Genomic DNA, 21031 nt, shown 5'->3' with positions numbered 1-21031 from the left:
TAATTTTTTTTTCTTCTTCTTTGAGTGCCATCTCCTATCGGAGGTTTGCGACCACCTTGGAAAATTTTGAGCGATTCTCAGCTATTCTGAGCAGTCTCTCAGAGTTCATACCAGTCCACTGTCTGATATCTGCCAGCCAAGATTTTCTTCATCTTCCTTGTCCTCTTCTTCCATTTATCTTCCCTTTTATAATCAATTGAAGTATCTTATATTTTTCATTACGAAGTAGGTGACCAAGATATGCAGTTTTCCTTCTTTTTATGGTATCTAAAAGTTCACGTGATTTCCCCATTTGTTTCAGTACTTCCTGATTGGACGTTTTTGCTGTCCATGGGATTTTTAACATTCGTCTGCATAACCACATCTCAAAGGCTTCAAGTCTTTTTATTGATGTTGTCTTCAAGTCCAAGTTTCTGCACCGTACAGCAGTACAGACCATACATAGCATTTAACCACGCGTGCTCTAAGTTTAAACTGCGGTTACACAGTGTTGATTTCATCAAGAGAAAATTTTTTCTTGCCATTTCAATTCTAACTTTTATTTCCATTTCTGGATTGCAATCTTCATTTAACCAGCATCCGAAATATTTAAACTTTGCCACCCTTTCTATTTGTTTCCTATTTAAAGAAAGTGCTAAATTAAGAATTGGTTTTTTTACTTATGACCATGAATTTAGTTTTGGTGATATTTATTTTTAATCCCATTTTTTCACTCTCTGCATTTATTAACTCCAAAAGATTTTGAAGATCCTGAATATTGTCAGCCAGAAGAGCTGTATCATATCGGATGTTACTGATGATTTCACCATTTACACTAATCCCTTCCTTTCTTCCTTCCACTTTTTGAAATATGGCTTCTGAGTAGATGTTAAAAAGAAGAGGTGACAGCACACATCCTTGCCTTACTCCTCGTTTGATGTTAACGGAGTCTGTAATAATGTCATCAACTTGAACAGATGCCTTTTGGTTCCAATATAAGTTTTCAATGATCCTGATGTCTTTACCATCTAATCCAATTCTTTTTAATAGTACAATCATTTTAGCATGTTGGACTTTATCAAATGCTTTCTCGAAGTTGATGAAGCAAATGAATATTACCTTGTTTTGGTCAATACATTTTTGAAATAAGATCTGAGAACAGAAAAGGGCCTCTCTTGTTCCCAAGCCGTTTCTAAAGCCGAATTGGGTATCACTGATGGTGTCTTCACATTTTCTGTATATTCTTTTTTGAATTATTTTCAGAAACATTTTGAGAATGTGACTCATTAAGCTGATCATTCTATAGTCATTACAAGTTTTCGCATTTACTTTTTTAGGTAGCATGATGAAGGTCGGCTGTAACCAGTCTTGAGGGATTATGCCTGTATTGTAGATCTTATTAAATAGCTTTACTAATATGTTAATGTTGTCACCTTCTAATAACTTTACTATTTCTGCCGGTATTCTATCTGGTCCTAGGGCTTTACCATTTTTAGCTGAGTTCAATGCACATTCTACCTCTGATTTTAGAATGCATGGACCTTCCATATGTTCATAAGTATTTTCTGGGTTCTGTCTGTCATCAGTAAAGAGTTCTTCTATATATTTCACCCATTCTTGTATTTTGTCATCCTTTTTGGATATAATTTCTCCCTTTTTGTTTCAAAGGATACAGAATTGTTTTTTCTTATATATACCTGAGGTCTCTTTCATCTTTTTATGTAGATTAAAATTGTCATGTTTTTCCTGTAGAATATTTCTTTACATTTTTCATTCATCCAGATTTCTTTTGCTTTTTTGATCTTGTGTTTAATAATTTTCTGAACCTCTGTATATTTTGTTGGATTATGATTGAATGGTATGATCTGAGTTGATCCATGAGAGAAAGAATTTCATCAGTCATCCACTCTTTCTTTTTTACTGCTCTATTAGGACATAAGGTATTGGTACATTTCTCTATGAAGACAGATTTCAATTTGTCCCACGATTCATCAACCCTCATGATGTCATCATTCTTGATAAGTGCTAGCTCTTGATTCAGATCTTGACTCGATTTGCTTCTTATCTCTGTGTTTTTTTAATTTTCCCAATTCAAACCTTTTTTGTTGATGTTTCTTAAGCATAGTTTTCAGTCTAAGTTGTAACTCTGCCACCAGTAGGTTATGATCAGAAGCAATATCTGCACTAGGATAGGTTTTTGTACTCTTTATAGAACTTCGAAATCGTTGATTAATTAGTAAGTAATCAATTTGGTTTCTGACTATATTCCCATTATTATCCTGTGGTGATCGCCAAGTATACACTCTTCAAGGTGGTAGCTTAAACCATGTGTTTGTGATTATTAGCTCCTCTTCCTGGCAGAATTGAAAAAGACGGTCACCTCTCTCATTTCTTGTGCCTAGTCTATGTTCGCCAACTACATCTCCACTTCTACCTTTCCCAACTTTAGCATTGAAATCACCCATGACTATGTTAATATCATGCTTTTTTGTATTTTTTTTTATAAAGAATTAATTTGTACAAACATATCTGATTATAAATTTTATTTATATATAAATACTGTATTCTTCTTCATGTAGCTTCCTCAGTGAGAGGGTGCTGCACCATGTCCTTCCAGTTCTCTCTGTTGGTGGCTTTCCTTTTTGTTTCTGCATAGCCATGTGATCCTGTCAATGATCTTATATCTCTTCAAGCCATGTCCTTCGTTTTTTGCCTCTTGATCCTTTTCCCATAATTTTTCCTTCTAAAACTGTTAGTATCCTCTGTCCTGCTGAACTTCTCACTACTTGTCCTGCCAATCTCATCTTTCTCTGGATCATTTCCTGTAATAAAGATCTCTGTGTTCTCTTTCTCTGTAGGACATCTGTATTAGTCACATGTTCTGTCCATGGGATTTTCAGAGCTCTCCTATAGCACCACATTTCAAAGGCCATTATCTGTTACCTTACTCTCTTCTTGAATATCCAGGTCTCACTTCCATATGTGAAAATTGGCCACACCAATGTTCTTATTGTCTCGATACTCACAGAACTTCTGAGTAGATCTTTATTTTTCCAGAATGCATCTTTAGCTATCGCTGTTCTTATTTTTATTTCTTTATCTTGCTTTCCATCTGCAGTAAAGTAGGTGCTTAAATATTTGCATTCTGTTGTATGTTCAATTTTCATATTGTTTATGAATATTTCTGGCTCGGATCTGCTATCTTTTAAGATTTTCATAAATTTGGTCTTTTTTGCATTTATATTTAATCCAAATTCTTTACCTTCTTCAATTAGTAGCTGCAGTAATTTGATTAATTTGTTTCTGTTTTCTGCTATTAGAATGGTATCATCAGCATATCTAAGATTGTTGTATTTTATACCATTGATACTAATTCCTATTTTTTGTTTTTCAATCTTTTTCATCACTGTCTCACTATAGATATTAAATATCCCATGCATCTAAAATTATTTTAACCATTGTTAACAAACAAATTGAAAGAGCCATAAGTGGTGAATTGAGTGAGCAACAGAAAGGATTCAGAAGAGGAATGGGGACCATTAATGCTGCATTGCTTAACTTAATTTTTGTTCATATGTATTATTTACTAATTTATTCCTGATTATTTATTAATACCTTGTATATTGTTGTAACCTTTGCTGTCTTTGTATCAATAAACTAACCAATCCACCCCCTCCCCATTTCCCTATAGCTTCATTCCTGTTCTGACACTGTTTTTCTTTTCATTCCCAATTTCACCTGTTCATTTCACCTGTTCTGCTATCCTGCTCTTTCATATCGCCTCTGATGTTCTCTCTGATCCTGTATTCACATCATTCATTACACTTTCTTCTAGTAACAGTCTCTCCAGTCAATTCATGCAGAATCCATTTAAATGCATCCATCATTTTCATAGAATTTCATATAGAATTTCATCCATCCTCAAATGCATTTCACACATCGGCAAACTACACCCTTTCTCTTCATGCAGCTCTGCATTCAATTTTTGCCTGTCGTCTCGACTCATCATTGTGATACTATGTAACACACTAATATCCTTCCTAACACTTAACTCACCTCAATAATCTTCTGATATCTGATCATTTGTTTCCACTCACAGCTACTACTAACTCCCTTGCACATTTACTTCTCATATCCAAAGCATCAGTCACCCTATTTATCCTCCCTCCTGCAAAATAGATCTTGAGTATCCTCTCTTCCACCACACCTTTAATAATGGTATAGTGCCACTTTTGAGTGGCACTATATATTATGGAGTGCCACTTTTGCCACTATATATGGAGTGTCTTTTTGCCTCTTTTTCTCATTTCATTTCCATCTTTCATTTTATTCTTTTGCACACTTCTGTTTGTATCCACTGAACATCCAGTCTTATCCAGACCTTTTGTACCAGAGATCACGCTTGCTTTTGTTCTCACAATCACTCGTGCTTTTCTTTGTCATTCATGCTTTCTTCTATTCTTACCATTTTTATCAGATATAAATACATTAAATATGGGAGAATGCATAAGTAGTCACCAATGTAAAATTTTTCAGCTTAGTCATGTTGATGTTTCATGGAGAAAACACACATGTCTAAAAGTAATGGTTACCAACTAAATTTATTTAGCTAATTAGATTATATGCCAATATTTTGTCTTGTTCACCAAGGCATCTTCATGGACACAAAGAAATACTAAGCACATGCATGTAAGCACACCAGTAGGAAGACCAACACAGGACTGTAGGAACTGGCCCTTTGAAATAGTGTGTTTGTCTTCCAACTGGTGTGTCTGCATGTACATGCTTAGTCTTTCTTTGTGTCCATGAATACCTTTGTGACAAAGGCAAAATATTGGCTTATAATCATTATTTTTAGATGTGTTTTCTCTGTTCTGCATTCTGGATAATGCAGAATTATCATACAATTCTGTATTATCCAGAATGCAAGATTGAATTATTGTGCATTCTGTTTTATTACAATTACAACATCATAAAACATCATAATAAACAACATCATAAATACTAAAGATTATGAAGAAAAAATTAAAAATCTATTATCTGACATGTCTGTCTATGACGTTCTCAGTACTGATTCTACCCTAAAAAACCATAACGACACCAATGAACTATTGCGTGGAATGACTAATTGGCCTATAGAAGTAATAAGAAAGCTAAAGTCAATGCACCCACTAACTCTTAGATTGTATGGCGTTCCTAAAATCCACAAAGAAGGTATACCATTACGTCCAATAGTTGATGGAATCTATTCTCCTACTTACCAACTGTCCAAGTACCTTGCTAAGATTTTACAACAACACATTCACATCTCGGATACTTATATTAAAAACTCACAACATTTTATAGAAAAATTAAAAAACATCCCTATCTATGAAGATGATATACCAGCAAGCCTAGACATTACATCTCTGTTTACAAACATTCCAGTTGTTGAAGTCATCAACATCTTAGACAACTTGTTCCCAAGAAACATCACGACTTTGTTCAATCACTGTTTAACTTCTAACTATTTCATTTGGCAAAAAACTGTTTACAAACAACTCACCGGATTAGCCATGGGTAGCCCCCCTCTCTCCTCCTTGTGCTGACTTATTCATGGAAGATCTAGATGATAAAATCTTATCCCAAATCATCCCAAAACTGAAAACTTGGTACAGATATGTTGATGACATCTTTCTCATTTGGAATCATACGAAAGAAGAACTAATGGATTACCTCAACCAAATCAATAGTTTCCACCATACCATCAAATTCACATTAGAAATTGAAAAAGATGGAAAACTGCCATTCCTAGACATCCTAATAAAAAAACAAACCAATAACGGTATCAACCTATCTGTGTATAGAAAACCTACGAATACTAGACGTTACCTCCATTTCAACTCGTCTCATCATATATCCCAGAAACTTAGTATTATCCATATACTCAAGAAAAGAGCTATACAATACACAACAGACCAAGATGACCTACAAAAGGAATTAACTACGATATCCAGAGAGCTATTTTTAAATGGTTATCCAAAAAGACTCTGCAACAACATTCTCTTTACTGATATACCACAAAGACAACGTGATGACTTCCAATACATCAGTACTATTACTATTCCATTTGTCAGCAGCATTTCCAAAAAATTGGCTAACCTTCTAAAACCACATAATATCAGAGTAGCATTCAAGCCGGTCAACACTATTCGAAAATTTTTAAGATCACCGAAAGACCCTCATCCATTCTATAAGTACTCTGCAGTATATAATATACCTTGCTCATGTGGTATTAGTTACGTTGGTCAGACCTCTAGAAGCTTCGAAACGAGAAAGAAAGAACACACAGGGTATGTCAGAAACAACAGACAAGACATTTCAGGCCTTTCTTGCCACTTTGCCTCTACCAACCATCTCATTGAGTGGGATAAGAGCCTTATGCCCTATATAGAAGATAACTACCATTCAAGAACCTTCAAGGAAACGGCTACAGTCGCCCGCACAACTGGAAACCTAAACAGGAATCAAGGTCTAACTCTACCAGAAATTTGGAAAGCTTTAATCAGATCATTGAACATCAAGGAAATGAACTTTCACGCCAATTACATCATGTGTCATAACAAATAAATCACGTTCCTGAGACGCGCATTGTCTCGCGCAATACCAATTTTTGTATGAATTAGAACCATCAGTTATAACCTAGTCTGTTACCTTCATATAGCTTACTAATTTGTATTCCCTGAAGATGCAGATAGAAAAATCGGCAAAACATGTAGGACTATAAATTAAAAGCCACTTGACTAACATTATAAAAAAGTGTAATAGTTTATATACATAATAGTCAAGAAAGAATACCACACATTGAGTGATAATGTTTTAAGCATCTATACCAGATTTTTTAGCTTAGGATTCTGGATGATGCAGAATTGTCATACAATTTTGCATTATCCAGAATGCAAAATTGAATTATTTTGTGTATTCTATGTTAATTGTGAACTATACACCATGTGCTTTCACTAAAGTTAAGAGCACGCTTAATTGTGCTGGTGCTCTGACCTGACTCATATCTTTCACAAATTTTAGTTTTCACTTTGTAGGAAGGCTTTTCTTGCATTTGTTGGTTATTTAGAAGCCATACAGAAATATTTTTTATTGTTTTGTTATAAAGGTAATCACTTTATGATGAAAATATAATGAAAATAACTTCACTAGATGTGTTTACAATAATTATTTACTGTTCAGTGATTACTTGCACCATCTATTGTGAAAAACATCACTTAGTCTTTTGATTTCTTGATTTAGTGGTCAGTTTTTAAGCATTATTTTGATAATGTGTGAGCATATTATTTTAATCTGCGTATATGATAAGATTTATTATTATGTAACACCTCCAATGAGTTTATCATGGGAGGGCATTCCACAAAACCCTGCCATTTCCACTACTTAATCTTCCATCTATGCACACCAGCATTAACTATCATCAACACGCATAGCACCATCTACTACCGACCAATAGTATTTTTTTGTCTCTAAATTGTGTGGAGTCTGTGTCCCAGTTTGCCTGCATGTAGGATGAAAAACTTGAGTTTCTTTGAGAAAAGTCCATGTACTTCCATATGATATCCACTAACTCACTTTTGACTGAAAATCCCAAATAAAGATTCCTCTTGTTACAATGAGAATCAAACTCATGTCTTGTACAGTCCATGGGTGCAGTGTCCTGTCATTTTTCCAATTATGTTATGGAAATTATTACTTATAAGCATAAATTATTTCAGAAGTGAGCAAAATCAGTATAAATCACGTGTGTGTGTGTATGCGCGCGCACACATTTATTCAATTTTTTTAGGTATAAGTTAAAACCAGGGGCGGCTCATCTATAGGGGCCGGGCCCCACCTATATTTGTATAACTAGCCCAATAATTGTAGTTTTAAAAAATATGTTTGTTGTAATTATTATTATTTTTATCTATTTCCAACACGTTTTATTGTTTAATAAAAAAATTACTGTAGTATTTTGTGGCAATATTGTATAATGCGACTTAGTACAGTCTCTGGGACCAGCCACGGCTGGCCCTATTTTATACGTGTAGAACACAGGGCATGTATGAGGCAAGTGCACTAGCGATCGTGTTTGTTTACCGGGTGCAATGCTTATCTTAGGGGCCAGTTTAGTCTGGCCCCGTCACTGCGTTTGTACATAAATAGCGGGCGATTCTTTCATTGTCTTATTATTTATTCTCGTTGATCTGTTTTATTGTTTTTAGTATGTTTAATTATTGTTGTCGTTTTTGTTATAATTTATTTTAAAGTTTAAATTTTTATTACATCCATAAACAATACATTTTAACTATTAACAAAATCGATAGTTTATTGGAAAAACGTTTCTCGTTATTTCTCGGAAGTTTTGACATTGATTTATAAAATAAATAATAGAAATAATAACTTTTTTGTTTTAACACTTGAAAAATGAAAACATTTTGCAGGGCTGTCAGCTGGAGTTGAACCAGTGTCTTCTGGGTTATTGCTCTAGTCTGTTGAGCTTCTTTTTTTTTTTTTTTTTTGCTCTAGTCCGTTGAGCTATGCCCACAGTAAATCTTTTGAGTTTTCGTGTTATTAATACGTTGAACCCGTATGTTATGTTCTAACAATTTTAAAAAATGAACAGCTCAGTGCATCAGTTGATTCTGACTAAACATTATTGTAATAGAAATAATAACTATAAATCAATAATAGAACCCACTATATAAATATAAAAAAAAAATAAGTTGTTTTTGGCCCCTGGTCCCAACTGTTTCTATTGTCACCAGCCGCCACTGGTTATAACCATAACTGAAAGTTTTAGTTATTATAGGTAGTGGTTACCTTGGGACAGAGGTAGGTTGCATAGTGACCTACCTCTGTCTCAGGTTGGATAAAATGTCATTAATTCTCTGCTGTTTTATGTCTTCTATACAGTAGCCATATTCATATCTTTCATTATGTGTAAATAAGACATTTTTCACACAGCTCAAGATTTTCATTGTAAGATGTATCTAGTTGTACTGTAATTTTTGCATCTTCTGTACTCTCTGAATGAATGATTAATACAAAACCTAATCTTTAACTTTTGTATATTTGCTATTTTTATTTATTTATTTACTTATTTTTTAATGTTATCTTAGTTGTCACTTTTTGGTGACCTTAAGCACTTCGTTTCTCTCTCATCGCTACTTTCAGCAGTTTGCTGTTATCATTATTATAAATAAAAATAGAAAGGCAATCTATTCTGGTTTTCTTTGATACATTATGGACAATTTGTCATTTAATTTTGTCATTAAAAAAATGTGTTTTATTGAATAAATATCAGTGTCACTTCCTATCTGTTTGTGTCCATATAAATTCCTCTGTGAGTGGATTTTGAAAACCTTAGTAAAATTTGTCTAGCCATTTCAGTTTAATTTCAACAATTTAAACCAGAATTACAATGAAGTGCATCTTTATATTTGTATAAAAGTATATTTATGATATTTCTTTATGTTCATTAAAAATCTTCTTTGTGTAGGATGATAAAATTGAGCATCTTTCATGATTAGACATGATGTTAGGGCCTCCCTCGATGAGTCTGTCGACTCCTTGGAGTTTCCCGGAACAATAATAATAATGATGTGGTCCTTTGAATTAGCAAAAAACCAATATTTTTGATTCATTCAGCAATGCCGTTGTTTTCAGTAAGTGCTATCATAATTTCTAAGACAGCTTCTAAATGCAGGCACAAAACCAGCTTTCTTAAAGTTCTCATCACATCACTCCTTTATTCTTTCATGTGCAGAAAATCCCTGAGTTGGTAATGGGGACAGAAAAAGTTGATCAAATCATTGTTCAAATCGAAGTCAATTTGTCAATTTTTAAAACAAATTTACTAGGGGGGGGTGTCATAAAAGGTTAACAAGTTTTAATGCAAAGGATGCTTTGATGTTAAAGATAAAAAGATGGGTTTTTAATGTTTAATGCGAAATTTTTTAAAAAAAAATCTGACTGTTCACTTGCAGAATAACACCTAGTTCCTTTTACATTCACCAACAAGATAAATCCAACAAAGATTTTTCTTTGTAATTTATTGAACACCAGACTAAATGAAATATCCATTTGTGTATGAAGCTAAATTCATAAAAGTGCTTCCATATTAATAATGATGACTTCACTATCTGTTGCTTTAAATATCTGGTATACTTTTAAAGAATCTTGATGTATTTTTTTTTTTTTTTTTTTTTTGTTATAAGTGGCTCACAAGAGCATTTCAACTAGAGTGATTGTTTCATAACCTGTTTTAATCAGTGTTCATGAAGAAAGTGACTTACTTTTCATAGTTTTTAAAATTTCCACACTTTCACATTAATTCATGCTGTAATCATTAGTTTGCAATTTGCCTACTATTGGTTCTTGAACACATCATAATGTTATGAAGTACATGAAAAAACCAACCTGTTTAATCAGTTCAAGAGGTTTATCTTATAAGAATGATATCAGTCACCTTTTAATTCCATTCAGAAACTTAGTTTGAAATGACTGGTTTTTTGATTTATCACCAATTGTTAAATAATACATGTGTCGAGTCCTAGAAGTTTTGCTTTGAAATTTTTTATTTTCTTAAAATATTATATTGAGGACTAAACTAGCTCAAGAATCTCAGGGTATCTTATCTGGATTATCCTTTCCTGACCATGGTTGCCCTCTGATTTCAGTTCAAAATTGTTTTTTTTTTACTCTTCCCAAAAGCCTCTCTAAGTTGTTATAATAATGTAAAGGGGTAGGGGTAGATTAGGTTTTTCACTTTGTTCTTCTCTGATGATTACATATCCTTTCCATCAATTCCTTAATCATAGGTTTCTTTTCATGCAAGTAATTCATTTACATCTTTAGTAGAGACTTATAGAGCCTGGAAGTCTTAAAATTTTTTTTTATATTGACCCACCACACACAAAAGGCCTTGAGACCTTTAACATAAGCATTGGATGCCAACACACGGCTAATGGGGAAGACTTTTCCAAAGAACAGAGAAAGAAAACAGAGCACTTATGTTGAAAGTACTGGAAGGAGTCAGGGAGAGAGAGGGGGGGGTTATCTATAAGGCAAATTGCTTAATTTCCCTCAAGAAATCTTAGGGAAGTTTTGGGTGTATCAGATGTGAGAAGTATTAGGAGTCAAGAAAGAGCAAAGTCGAAATAGTGTTTTTCACTTTTAATAGCGTTTTTAAGTGAAAAAAAAAAACAAAAAACGTTTTTAGATGCTGAATATGCTGTGGATGTAATATGTTTATGCTCAGATGCTTTAGAAGAGATAAACCGATCTTGAACGGAAATCTGAACATTATCAAAATGTAAGAGAATCATGCATTCATTGATTGAATCATTTGAGTACTGCAAAGTTTCTGGAATGAGTAAGCATCATCAGCAAAACTACAAATAAGATTTGAAGTTAAGGAAAGGAGGTTATTGATGTGCAGCAAGAAGAGTGTGGGTGAGAGTACAGAAACCTTGAGATACTCTAGCATTGTTAAAAAAAAATGTGATGAGAGAGAGGCATCCACCATGACATGAAATAAATTATCAGAGAGGAGAAGCTGGCAATCTATTCACAAAGGGCAGGAGGAAGACCATAAAATGGTAGCTTATTCAGAAGCCCTCAATGCAAGACATTTGCCTCAAGTGCCTTGGAAATATCATGATTGACCACATGTAATTTATCCAAATCTTTCCATGATCTGTGTCCAAAGGTGGGTAAGGTTAGCAAAAGGGAGTTTGCTATAGAATGAGAATGTTAGAATCTAATTGAGCACACTGGAAGGATATGATACCATTCAGACTAAAAACTTGTATCATTATTAATGAGGTTATTTCTGATGTCCTTCTGGTGAAAAATCAGAAGGACATGCATTGAACAGTTCATGGTATTATAGCAGGTGATTTGCCTTGCTCATCTATTCAAAAGTCAGAGGAAAAGCTATGCCAGGTCTGCCTTATCTTTGGTTGATGTTACTATGATACCATGAGGATCTGAGAGAGATGGAAACAAGGAAGAGCAGACATTATGCCAAAAGCCTTAGTGTGGATTTGGAACAGAAGGCTTGACTGCCAGCTAAATAGGAGGCAAGTTTATTGCTTTTTTGAGCCCTTACAAAGTCTGCTTTGGATTTGTTTGCACTTGTTTTGGGCTGTAGTCTGAGTGAAAAGCTGAAGTTTTTGACTGGAGCCATTAAATATATGTTGTATTTTTATCATGGACTGCAACGGCACATTGTTTAGAAAATTGGCTATTCGTAGTGGAGTGGGAATGACGATACTCATTCCACTAAGGATTATTTCATTGAGTTGGTCAGAGCAGGTGTTTTATCTGATCGCAGAAAAGAGGCATGGAAATAAAAGAGAATAAAAAAGAAAAAAATCATGCCAGCCTAGTGGTTAGCGTATCTGCTCTGCAGCCAAAAGGCTGCGGGTTCAAATCCCACCGTGGGCATGGATGTTTTGATTGTCTGTGGAAGTGGTGGGCGGTAGATGGCGTTAGTATAGTTGGTGAAGACAGAGTTGTAGAGTAGGTGCCCTCCCTTGATGAGTCTTTGGACTCCCTGGAGGTGTCACGTAATAATAATAAATCCTGGTGGTCATCCAGTTGGCAACATTCAAGTACCTGTCAGGTATGAGGCTGAGATTAGCTGGGAGGAGATTGATCTGTAGAAAAGGAGATATGGATAAAATTGTGATCAGAGCTTAGAAGAGGAAAGCAGATGTTTACAGTATATTTGGAGAGGCTATTGGAAGAATAATGAGAATTATTTGGTATTCTTGTTGTAGGTTAACTATTTGTATTAGATGATAACTGAAAGCAAATGATTTGTCTGTACTTCCTACTTGATCTCTGAAGTTAGAGGAGTGGGAGAGCCAGTTTGTGTATGACCTAGGAAGATAATTTTGCAGTTTGGTTAATTAGACTATATGAAATCAGCTTTTGGAGATAAGGTCAAAGAGGGAAGCATGGTTGTCAGAATTAGGAGAGTGGTAAAAGTAGTGAATGCAAGCAATAAATTGAGGTAAGCAAATATTGTTTCTGACCAGCCAGAGCAGGTCAGAAACAAAGATTCCAGGTTTGATAACCTTTTTCACAAGGAATGTCTGATTTGACAAAAGCACAAATTCTCACCTTTGTATGGAAGGTTTCATGCAAGATGTAGTTGGGATAGCTGAGGTAGTGGTTTAGTTAGGAATAGCAGATCAAGGTTTGATGGTACATATCATTGTTTTAATTGATGTACTGGTATTGATGAAATGGATGTGGAAGTTTTTATGGGAGGAAATTTTGGGGTTATCTTGGCTTTTTTTTGTCATCATAAGAAAAAAAAAATGATACCGGTCATAAAAGTAGGGAGCCTTAAAGGGAAGTGGATCTTGGTGTATTTGACTTAATCCTGTACTGTTGTGCTACATTTCTTATATTGTTACATTTTTTAATGGTGTTAAGCCTGGAATGTATACTTGAGAGAGAGACAGGCCTTGAATTTACTCATTTCTGTTCATTTTATTTTATTTCATTTCTTTTTACCAAAATATTTAAGATGTAAAACTTTTTTTTTTTTTACATAAACTCCCTTTTAATCATTTTTAAGAATTCTCAAACTTTGCATGTAAAAGGCATATACAGGGTTTGAGAATTCTTATACCATTGGTTGACAACCACTGTGCCAAATCCATATCATACTACATAAATTTAAGACAAAAGTGAACTGTTATTAGCAGTGTGTTTCTGTCTACTAAATGGCTAATCATTTCTTCAATTTTCTTCTCTCTGAAATAGTATTTACATTTGCCAGAAATTTTCATGTTTGTGTGCTTCGCATTGTTATGGCAGTTTTTTAGATTTGTATGCCACAGTTATTAAAACAAAGCATTGCTTTCATCATCACAAGAATCATTGTGAAAATTGCCATAATGATTTATCATGTCACACCAATTCATTCACGGTCTGCTCTTACCACTTCTTCGGAAATGCATTCCATGTACATCATTCTCTCATGCATAATCTAAACGTTACATTTTCTGATATGCAGATAATATTAATATTAAATGAATAATTTTATATTCAGTACTGATTATAAATACATCAGGCATGGATACTGTTTTTTAATGGCTTTTGCAGTCATAAATATGGAATGATTTTCTTTTTTCCCCATACAAGTTTGTATCTTTTGTAGATTTTTTTATAAAAAACAAGAACATAAGTTATAGATATTAAAAAAAAAAAAAGTTTACCAGAGCAGGTGTTCTTAAATTTTATGGCATAGCTTTTCATTGAATATAAACATTTCATAAGACCCTTTTGAATTGTATATATGAATATATTAATGTAAAATTTTACTTTAGTCAAAAACTTGTATGTTGGCTTTGGGGAACAAACATGTATAATTCAGTGTTTACTTCTGTTTCTTGGTACACTGCATATTTATTTCCTGTTTTAGTATAATTTGTGCTGAAAGACTGAATAAATTTGCAGTAGCATTGTTAAGGACAAAAGTTCACATACATGCATTTGCCTTTGTCCATTGTGTGTGTAGGTTTTTGCTGTATTGCAATTTTATTTTTTGATATTAGATATACAGAAAATTGAATGACAATAAAAGTTTGCCTGGATGTGTTTGATTTAGAAAATTCTTATTTTCATGCTTAATATCAGAGAGTACTTATTGTATACAGACTAAACTAGATCCTAAAATATTAAACTGCACACTTTATTTTTTTTAAATTACATTTAAACAAATGCATAATGAGTAGTATCTTATAATTTATTAAAATTTAGTATGCTTGCATTTATACAGATATGAGAGTAGTGCCGAATCAGCTGAAGAGGAGGAGGATCCTTCTCTAGAAAGTCTCAGTGCTGCAATAAAATATCAGGTTTGTTTTTAATTGTATCATTATTTTCAGGTCTTCACAGAGTCATTAACCTTATAATTTTTTATAAGTTTATTTTGGTTGATGGATTTGCTAGTGCTACTTTAGCATATCTCATTTATTGTGAAAGGATAAATTAAAAACAATACAGTCAGTTCTTATTGCACACTTGTAGGGATCACAAAAATACTTTGTTATAGTGAAGGAATTTTCTTTAATCATGTATTAGAGGATCTTGTTGAGGATTTTTCAGTAGGTTTATGAGAAGAGTTCATTATAATGTTTTTTGTAGCAAGAGTCATAACTGTGCATATATTTATGCTTTTATTCCTGAAAATCATAAAAAATAAAATATTTCAGACTATTCAAATTTAGTATCAAAGCTATTTTTTGACCAACCCAGTGCTAGCCAACAAGTTATATAATTCAAAAACCTTGTTGTATTATTCTAGTCAGCTTTAGCCCGCCAGTAACCAGGGTGGTGGTTTCACACTAGTGATAATGATGAAATTCATATGCTACCTTAGTGAATATGTTTAAATGACAAGCTTTTTTATGTACTATTTAGTTCATTTATTTGAAATACAGTTAACATTTAGTTTTTGAAACTAGATCATATTGCAGTGATATGACTACCAACGAATGAACTTATTAGGTATGAATGTTTATTGTGTGACCAGCTCAAATAGATAACATCTAGAAATGGCAGTATGTGTAAGCAATGTAGTGAGTTTAATTCAATAAATAGAACTGCTTTTAAATCATCTCCATTCATGAATAAGCAGTTAACCCCCCCTTCCCCCACCAAAGCATGCTTTCCTCTAGGATGGTAAAACTAGAACTTCTTTTGTAATCATTCTTTCCACCTTTCCACTATTAATCTGTTTTATCAGTTAGGGTATATACGTTGAACTCTTTTTTTTAATATCTTCATTTCATTTCTGATGTGATCTCATTTTGTTTATTTTTCCTTTCACTGATGTTAGGAATTTCATTTTTCCAGTTTGTATTTGAATAATTTTTTCGAAATTTTTAGATTTCTTGGTTATCTTCAAATAACCAAGAAATTGAATTCTTCAATTTCTTCTTTATGAAGATAATCTTCATAAAGATTATCTTCAAAGTTATTAATGACCACATGACTTTGTCTAGAGCATGTTTATTTTACATAGGAGTAAACAACTACAGATATAAAGTTTATTACAGTAAAGAATACCATAGAAGAAAAAAAATAATTAACATACAAAAGTGGATATACTAATGGTATTGTCACATTCTACAATGTGATATATATCGCAGCCAAGGTCTGTAAATGTGAGATTTGTGATGGATGAAGACCGAACTTGGCGAAAGATAATGCTTGGTTTTTATTATATTGAGTGGGAATGCGTAGCATTTTGGAAGCTACCCAGTATATAACATTTTTTTTTTTTTTTTTCCAAAATATCAGATAGTCCTCATCGGTTGTGTGAAAAACTAAACTAGATCCAAGTTTTTTTACTTTTTCATATCTAACATGCAGATTTCTCCAGAATGCCTCATTTAACTAACATAACAAATGTTGCATGAATAGTGGTGGTCATATTTGAAGTGAATAAATGATTCATCCTTAACCAAGTGAGAGGATGCTGATCTCAATGATTGTAGAAGTTCATTGCAATATACAGAGTCTGCCAAAAAAATGTATATACACTTCAGCAAAAGAAAAACCTATATAAAAATTGTAGCTAAATTTATACAGACATCAAGGGATGAATACAAGTTACCTTTGACTTCTACAATTACATGAGGTGCTAAAAGTGGTTACATTAGTGCCCAGACACTTATTACGCCAAACTACTGCTTGGGTGCAATGTTGGCCAAAGTGTCCAGTGGGATTGTTGCTCATTCCATTTCAATTTCTTTCTGAAGGGCCACCAGTGTAACTGGTCTTCTGTGATACACTACATCCTTTAGACTCCCACACAGGTAGAAGTCCAAGATGTTAAATCAGGAGAATATCGGGGAAACTCAGCTGCACCTCTTCATCCTATCCATTATCTGCAAACTCTCATCAAGGTAAGCTCTCACATCTCAGTGGTTTTATTTATTTAGCGTATGGCATAATAAAGATACATGCCATCAGAATATATAAATACATATTTGTGCAGACAATAAAAATGATACAAGTAATGCACATATACAAATATCAGGTTAAAAAAGTATAAAAGTTTAAGTCTAGTTCAGATCCAATCAAGAGCTGAAGGATCTGCCTCAAAAAAGTCTCTCAGGTCACCAGGATAGGCTCTTATGCTGCAGTCCTCTACAATGTGCCGGATGGTTTGGTTTATGGCCACACAGTCGCATTGGGGTGTAGGTGATCTTCCCCACTTGTGTAAGCTGTCTGCGCAGATACCATGTCCTGTGCATATCCTATTTAGGCTTTTCCATAGATCTCAGTGGTAGTGTGCCACCTTATTGGAAGAGAAATTGATCATTCCCATAAAGTGCAGGAATGGCAGGTAAAATGGATGTGTGTAGCATGTCTAGGTACACTTGATCAGTAACAATACCTTTAAAGAAGAATGGTCCTATTAAATCCCCTAGATGACAGTCCACACCAGACATTGAGCCCCAGTAAATTGACTGCCTTGTCCACATTAATGCCCGGATTTTCTAGAGCCCACTAAACACAATTATGCCAATTCACTGTTCCATTAAGCTTAAATTGTTCATCAGACCAAACCATCTTCCTTACAAACTCTTCATCAACCATGTGTTGAAACCACTCACATTACTGCATTCTTTGATCAGGATCGTCTTCATTCATTGCATGTAATAATCTTGGGATGTAAACTTTCCATTTAGCTGCTTTAAGAATGCACCGTATGCTTGCACTGCTAACCCCTGTCTCACGTGCACATTGTGTGGTAGATTTCTGTGGTGAGCATGTAAACTGTTCCAACACCATAGCCGAGGAAGCCGGACTTGTTGCCGTGCAAGGCCTCCCGGATCTTCTCTTGTGCACATCACACGCGGTACCATGGGTCTCGAACAATACGTGCAATTGTCAGGTGTATTGGAGTTTGTGTTGCAAACTCATGCCTCCATTGTCGTTGAATTTCAACAATATTCTCAAATTTGAAATACCACTTTAAAATGGTCTTGCATTCCTTGAACGACAATCATGCCTTGGCCATTTTGTTTGACTGTCCTACCGGTCACGTGTTGATGCTAGTATTCATGCGAGTAATGACATCTTTTGAGAGAACATACTACACATTGCTACAGTAATTCGATCCAACTTCAAATAAAGTCCATAGATGACATCTGTTAAAGTGTGTATACATTTTTTTGGCAAACTTTGTATACTCCTATGTATGTATATAATGCTAATGTATATGTTATAGTGTAAAAGGCACAGTATTTTTAAGAGGAATAGACAGGATAGGAGAGGAGGAGATGTGATGCTAATGATATTAGATGTTTGAGTCCATTTAGGATAGAAAGCTATGATTATATTATTAGTAATCGTTTTCCATGTAATATTAAGTTTGAAGCTGTGAGGCAGAGGCTAACAAGATCAAATATATGGGAACATCCTGCTACAGATATAGTGAATTATCTGCTGGTGATGATGAAATACATCGCCAAATAAACCTGATGGTTATTAAATGATTAATCATTATTGGTGACTGATATCTGACCATTGATTGGGTACAGTGAAATCCAATGAGAAGAATGAAGCCGAATTTATTGAAATGTCATGAGATAACTTCCTTAAGCACTGTTTGACAGAAAGCACTTGAGGTTAAAGAGTATTAGAAGGTTATATCTCTGATACTATAATCCTCTCTGATTATAGTATCAGAGAGGATTTCATTAAAATACGTGACAATTTGTTTCCAGTTGGTGACGGTGATTATGCTGTACTGACCTGGGAAGTGGCTAAGTATATGGATATTCCATTTAGAAAAGGCTATATGCTAAACTACAAAGCAGGTGATTATGACCAGCTGAGGAGAATTCTAGCTTCAATCCCATGGTATCAATTGCTGGATGAAAAGGGTATCAGCAGTGCATGGGAAGTATTTAGAAAGAAAATCAATGATGCAATATCAGAATATATTTCTAGAGTTCAGAGTGAGAGTGAAATGAATGTGCAATCTTATTAAGCCAGAGATTCTTCAGAAAAAGATGATGTGAAAGGAATACCATGTGCATAAGGATGATAGCAGTTACGAAATTATCATATGGAAAGCTAAGTTTGAATATGAAAAGAAACTAGCTCTGCAAGCTAATGATAACCCAAAAGAATTCTGTCATGTTGTAAATAAAGAAAAAATTAACTCTTCTATATGCGAGTGGCAGATGCAGGTTCATCTAACAAGTTCCCATTTTGCTGAAAGACTTGAGCTCATACACCAGGTTTTACTAAATGCTACTACTATACTGATAACTAATATTTAAGGAATTGACAGCGTATACTAGAAATATAAATTAAATAAACTTTAATATATACTTTCCGATATTTCGGCAAACGTCACATTGCCATCTTCTTGGGAACTTACTACAAAGACACGTGCACACAAGTACTAATAACAGCAAATGAGATTGAAGCTAGGAAGCTAACGTTTTCCTAAAGTCCTGATGGTGCCCCCTGGCAGGCTATATTGGTAGTTCTTAGCCTTTGGGCTGAAGTTCTTCTGATAAAAGTTTCCCAAATTTGGGGCAGTCTCATGCATCCAAATTTGTTGAGGTTTGGCATGTTCCTAAGGGCCGAGGCTGATTCCATGAATAGTCTTTCATACTTGAACTTGCTGCGGCTTTCTTCCATCTTATTCTGTGGCGAGTATCCAGAGCATGGTCTGCAAGCCCAGAGTGGCTGTACTGGTGAAATCGGATGTAATCCTTGTGTTCCGAGATTCTGATATTTGCTGTCCTGCCTGTTTGGCTAAGTAGGACAATTTACAGCTGCAAGGGACCTGGTATACACCAGGTAGGTCTTTAGTGGAGTGGATAAGGGATGCCAGTTTTCTATGTGTTCTGTAACAAGTGGCCAAGTCATGTTTTTTTAAGATTTTATTAATTTTTCCCAAGGTGCCTCGGATGTAGGGAATGGTGATGGATATAGAGTAATCTTTTTTGTGAGGGGGAGGGGGTGGTTGGTTGTGGATAACTAACTGTGGATAACAGGCAGATACATTCACCAACAATCCCATCACCCCCCCTCACAACAATATGGTGTTATTAAGATATTATTCAACAGGGCAAAAATAATCTGTTCAAATGATCAAGCCCTAACCACTGAACTAAATTACATCCGTGACACTTTCTCAGCCAATGGCTACCCCCTCCAAAAAATACTTAACCCAGTTATCCACAACCCACCACCCCCTCCCCCCTCACAAAAAAGATTACTCTACATCCGAGGCACCTCGGAAAAAATCAATAAAATCTTAAAAAAACATGACTTGGCCACTTGTTACAGACCACATAGAAAACTGGCATCCCTTATCCGCTCCACTAAAGACCTACCTGGTGTATACCAGGTCCCTTGCAGCTGTAAATTGTCCTACTTTGGCCAAACAGGCAGGACAGCAAATATCAGAATCTCAGAACACAAGGATTACATCCAATTTCACCAGTACAGCCACTCTGGGCTTGCAGACCACGCTCTGGATACTCGCCACAGAATAAGATGGAAGAAAGCCACAGTAATACACCGCAGCAAGTTCAAGTATGAAAGACTATTCATGGAATCAGCCTCGGCCCTTAGGAACATGCCAAACCTCAACAAATTTGGATGCATGAGACTGCCCCAAATTTGGGAAACTTTTATCAGAAGAACTTCAGCCCAAAGGCCAAGAACTACCAATATAGCCCGCCAGAGGGCACCATCAGGACTTTAGGAAAAGTTTAGCTTCCTAGCTTCAGTCTCATTTGCTGTTATTAGTACTTGTGTGCACGTGTCTTTGTAGTAAGTTCCCAAGAAGATGGCAACGTGACGTTTGCCGAAATATCGGAAAGTATATATTAAAGTTTATTTAATTTATATTTCTAGTATACGCTGTCAATTCCTTAAATATTAGTTATCATGTTTAACCAGCGTATAAGCCTCTCATCAAGAATAACTACTATACTGGAGGAAAAAACTCAGATGTATGAGG

At 34.6% G+C, this 21031-nt stretch overlaps 1 protein-coding gene across 1 annotated transcript in view; it reads left to right on the top strand.

The window, feature by feature from the left end:
- LOC150094585 (zinc finger CCHC-type and RNA-binding motif-containing protein 1-like) overlaps positions 1–21031 on the top strand; it is a 167520-nt gene that overhangs the window by 121066 nt on the left and 25423 nt on the right. Inside the window, exon 4 of the mRNA XM_090412108.1 lies at positions 14807–14885. Within this exon, the coding sequence (XP_090268234.1) occupies positions 14807–14885 (79 nt within the window). The remainder of the gene's footprint in view (positions 1–14806; positions 14886–21031) is intronic.

This window comes from Typopeltis vanoorti, chromosome 22 (genome assembly GCF_054136105.1).
Source record: "Typopeltis vanoorti isolate ZY-2024b chromosome 22, IOZ_Tvanoo_1.0, whole genome shotgun sequence".
Classification (NCBI taxonomy): Eukaryota; Metazoa; Arthropoda; class Arachnida; order Uropygi; family Thelyphonidae; genus Typopeltis; species Typopeltis vanoorti.
Note: the sequence above shows the minus strand (reverse complement) of the source record. Positions and strands in the feature narration are given on the sequence as shown.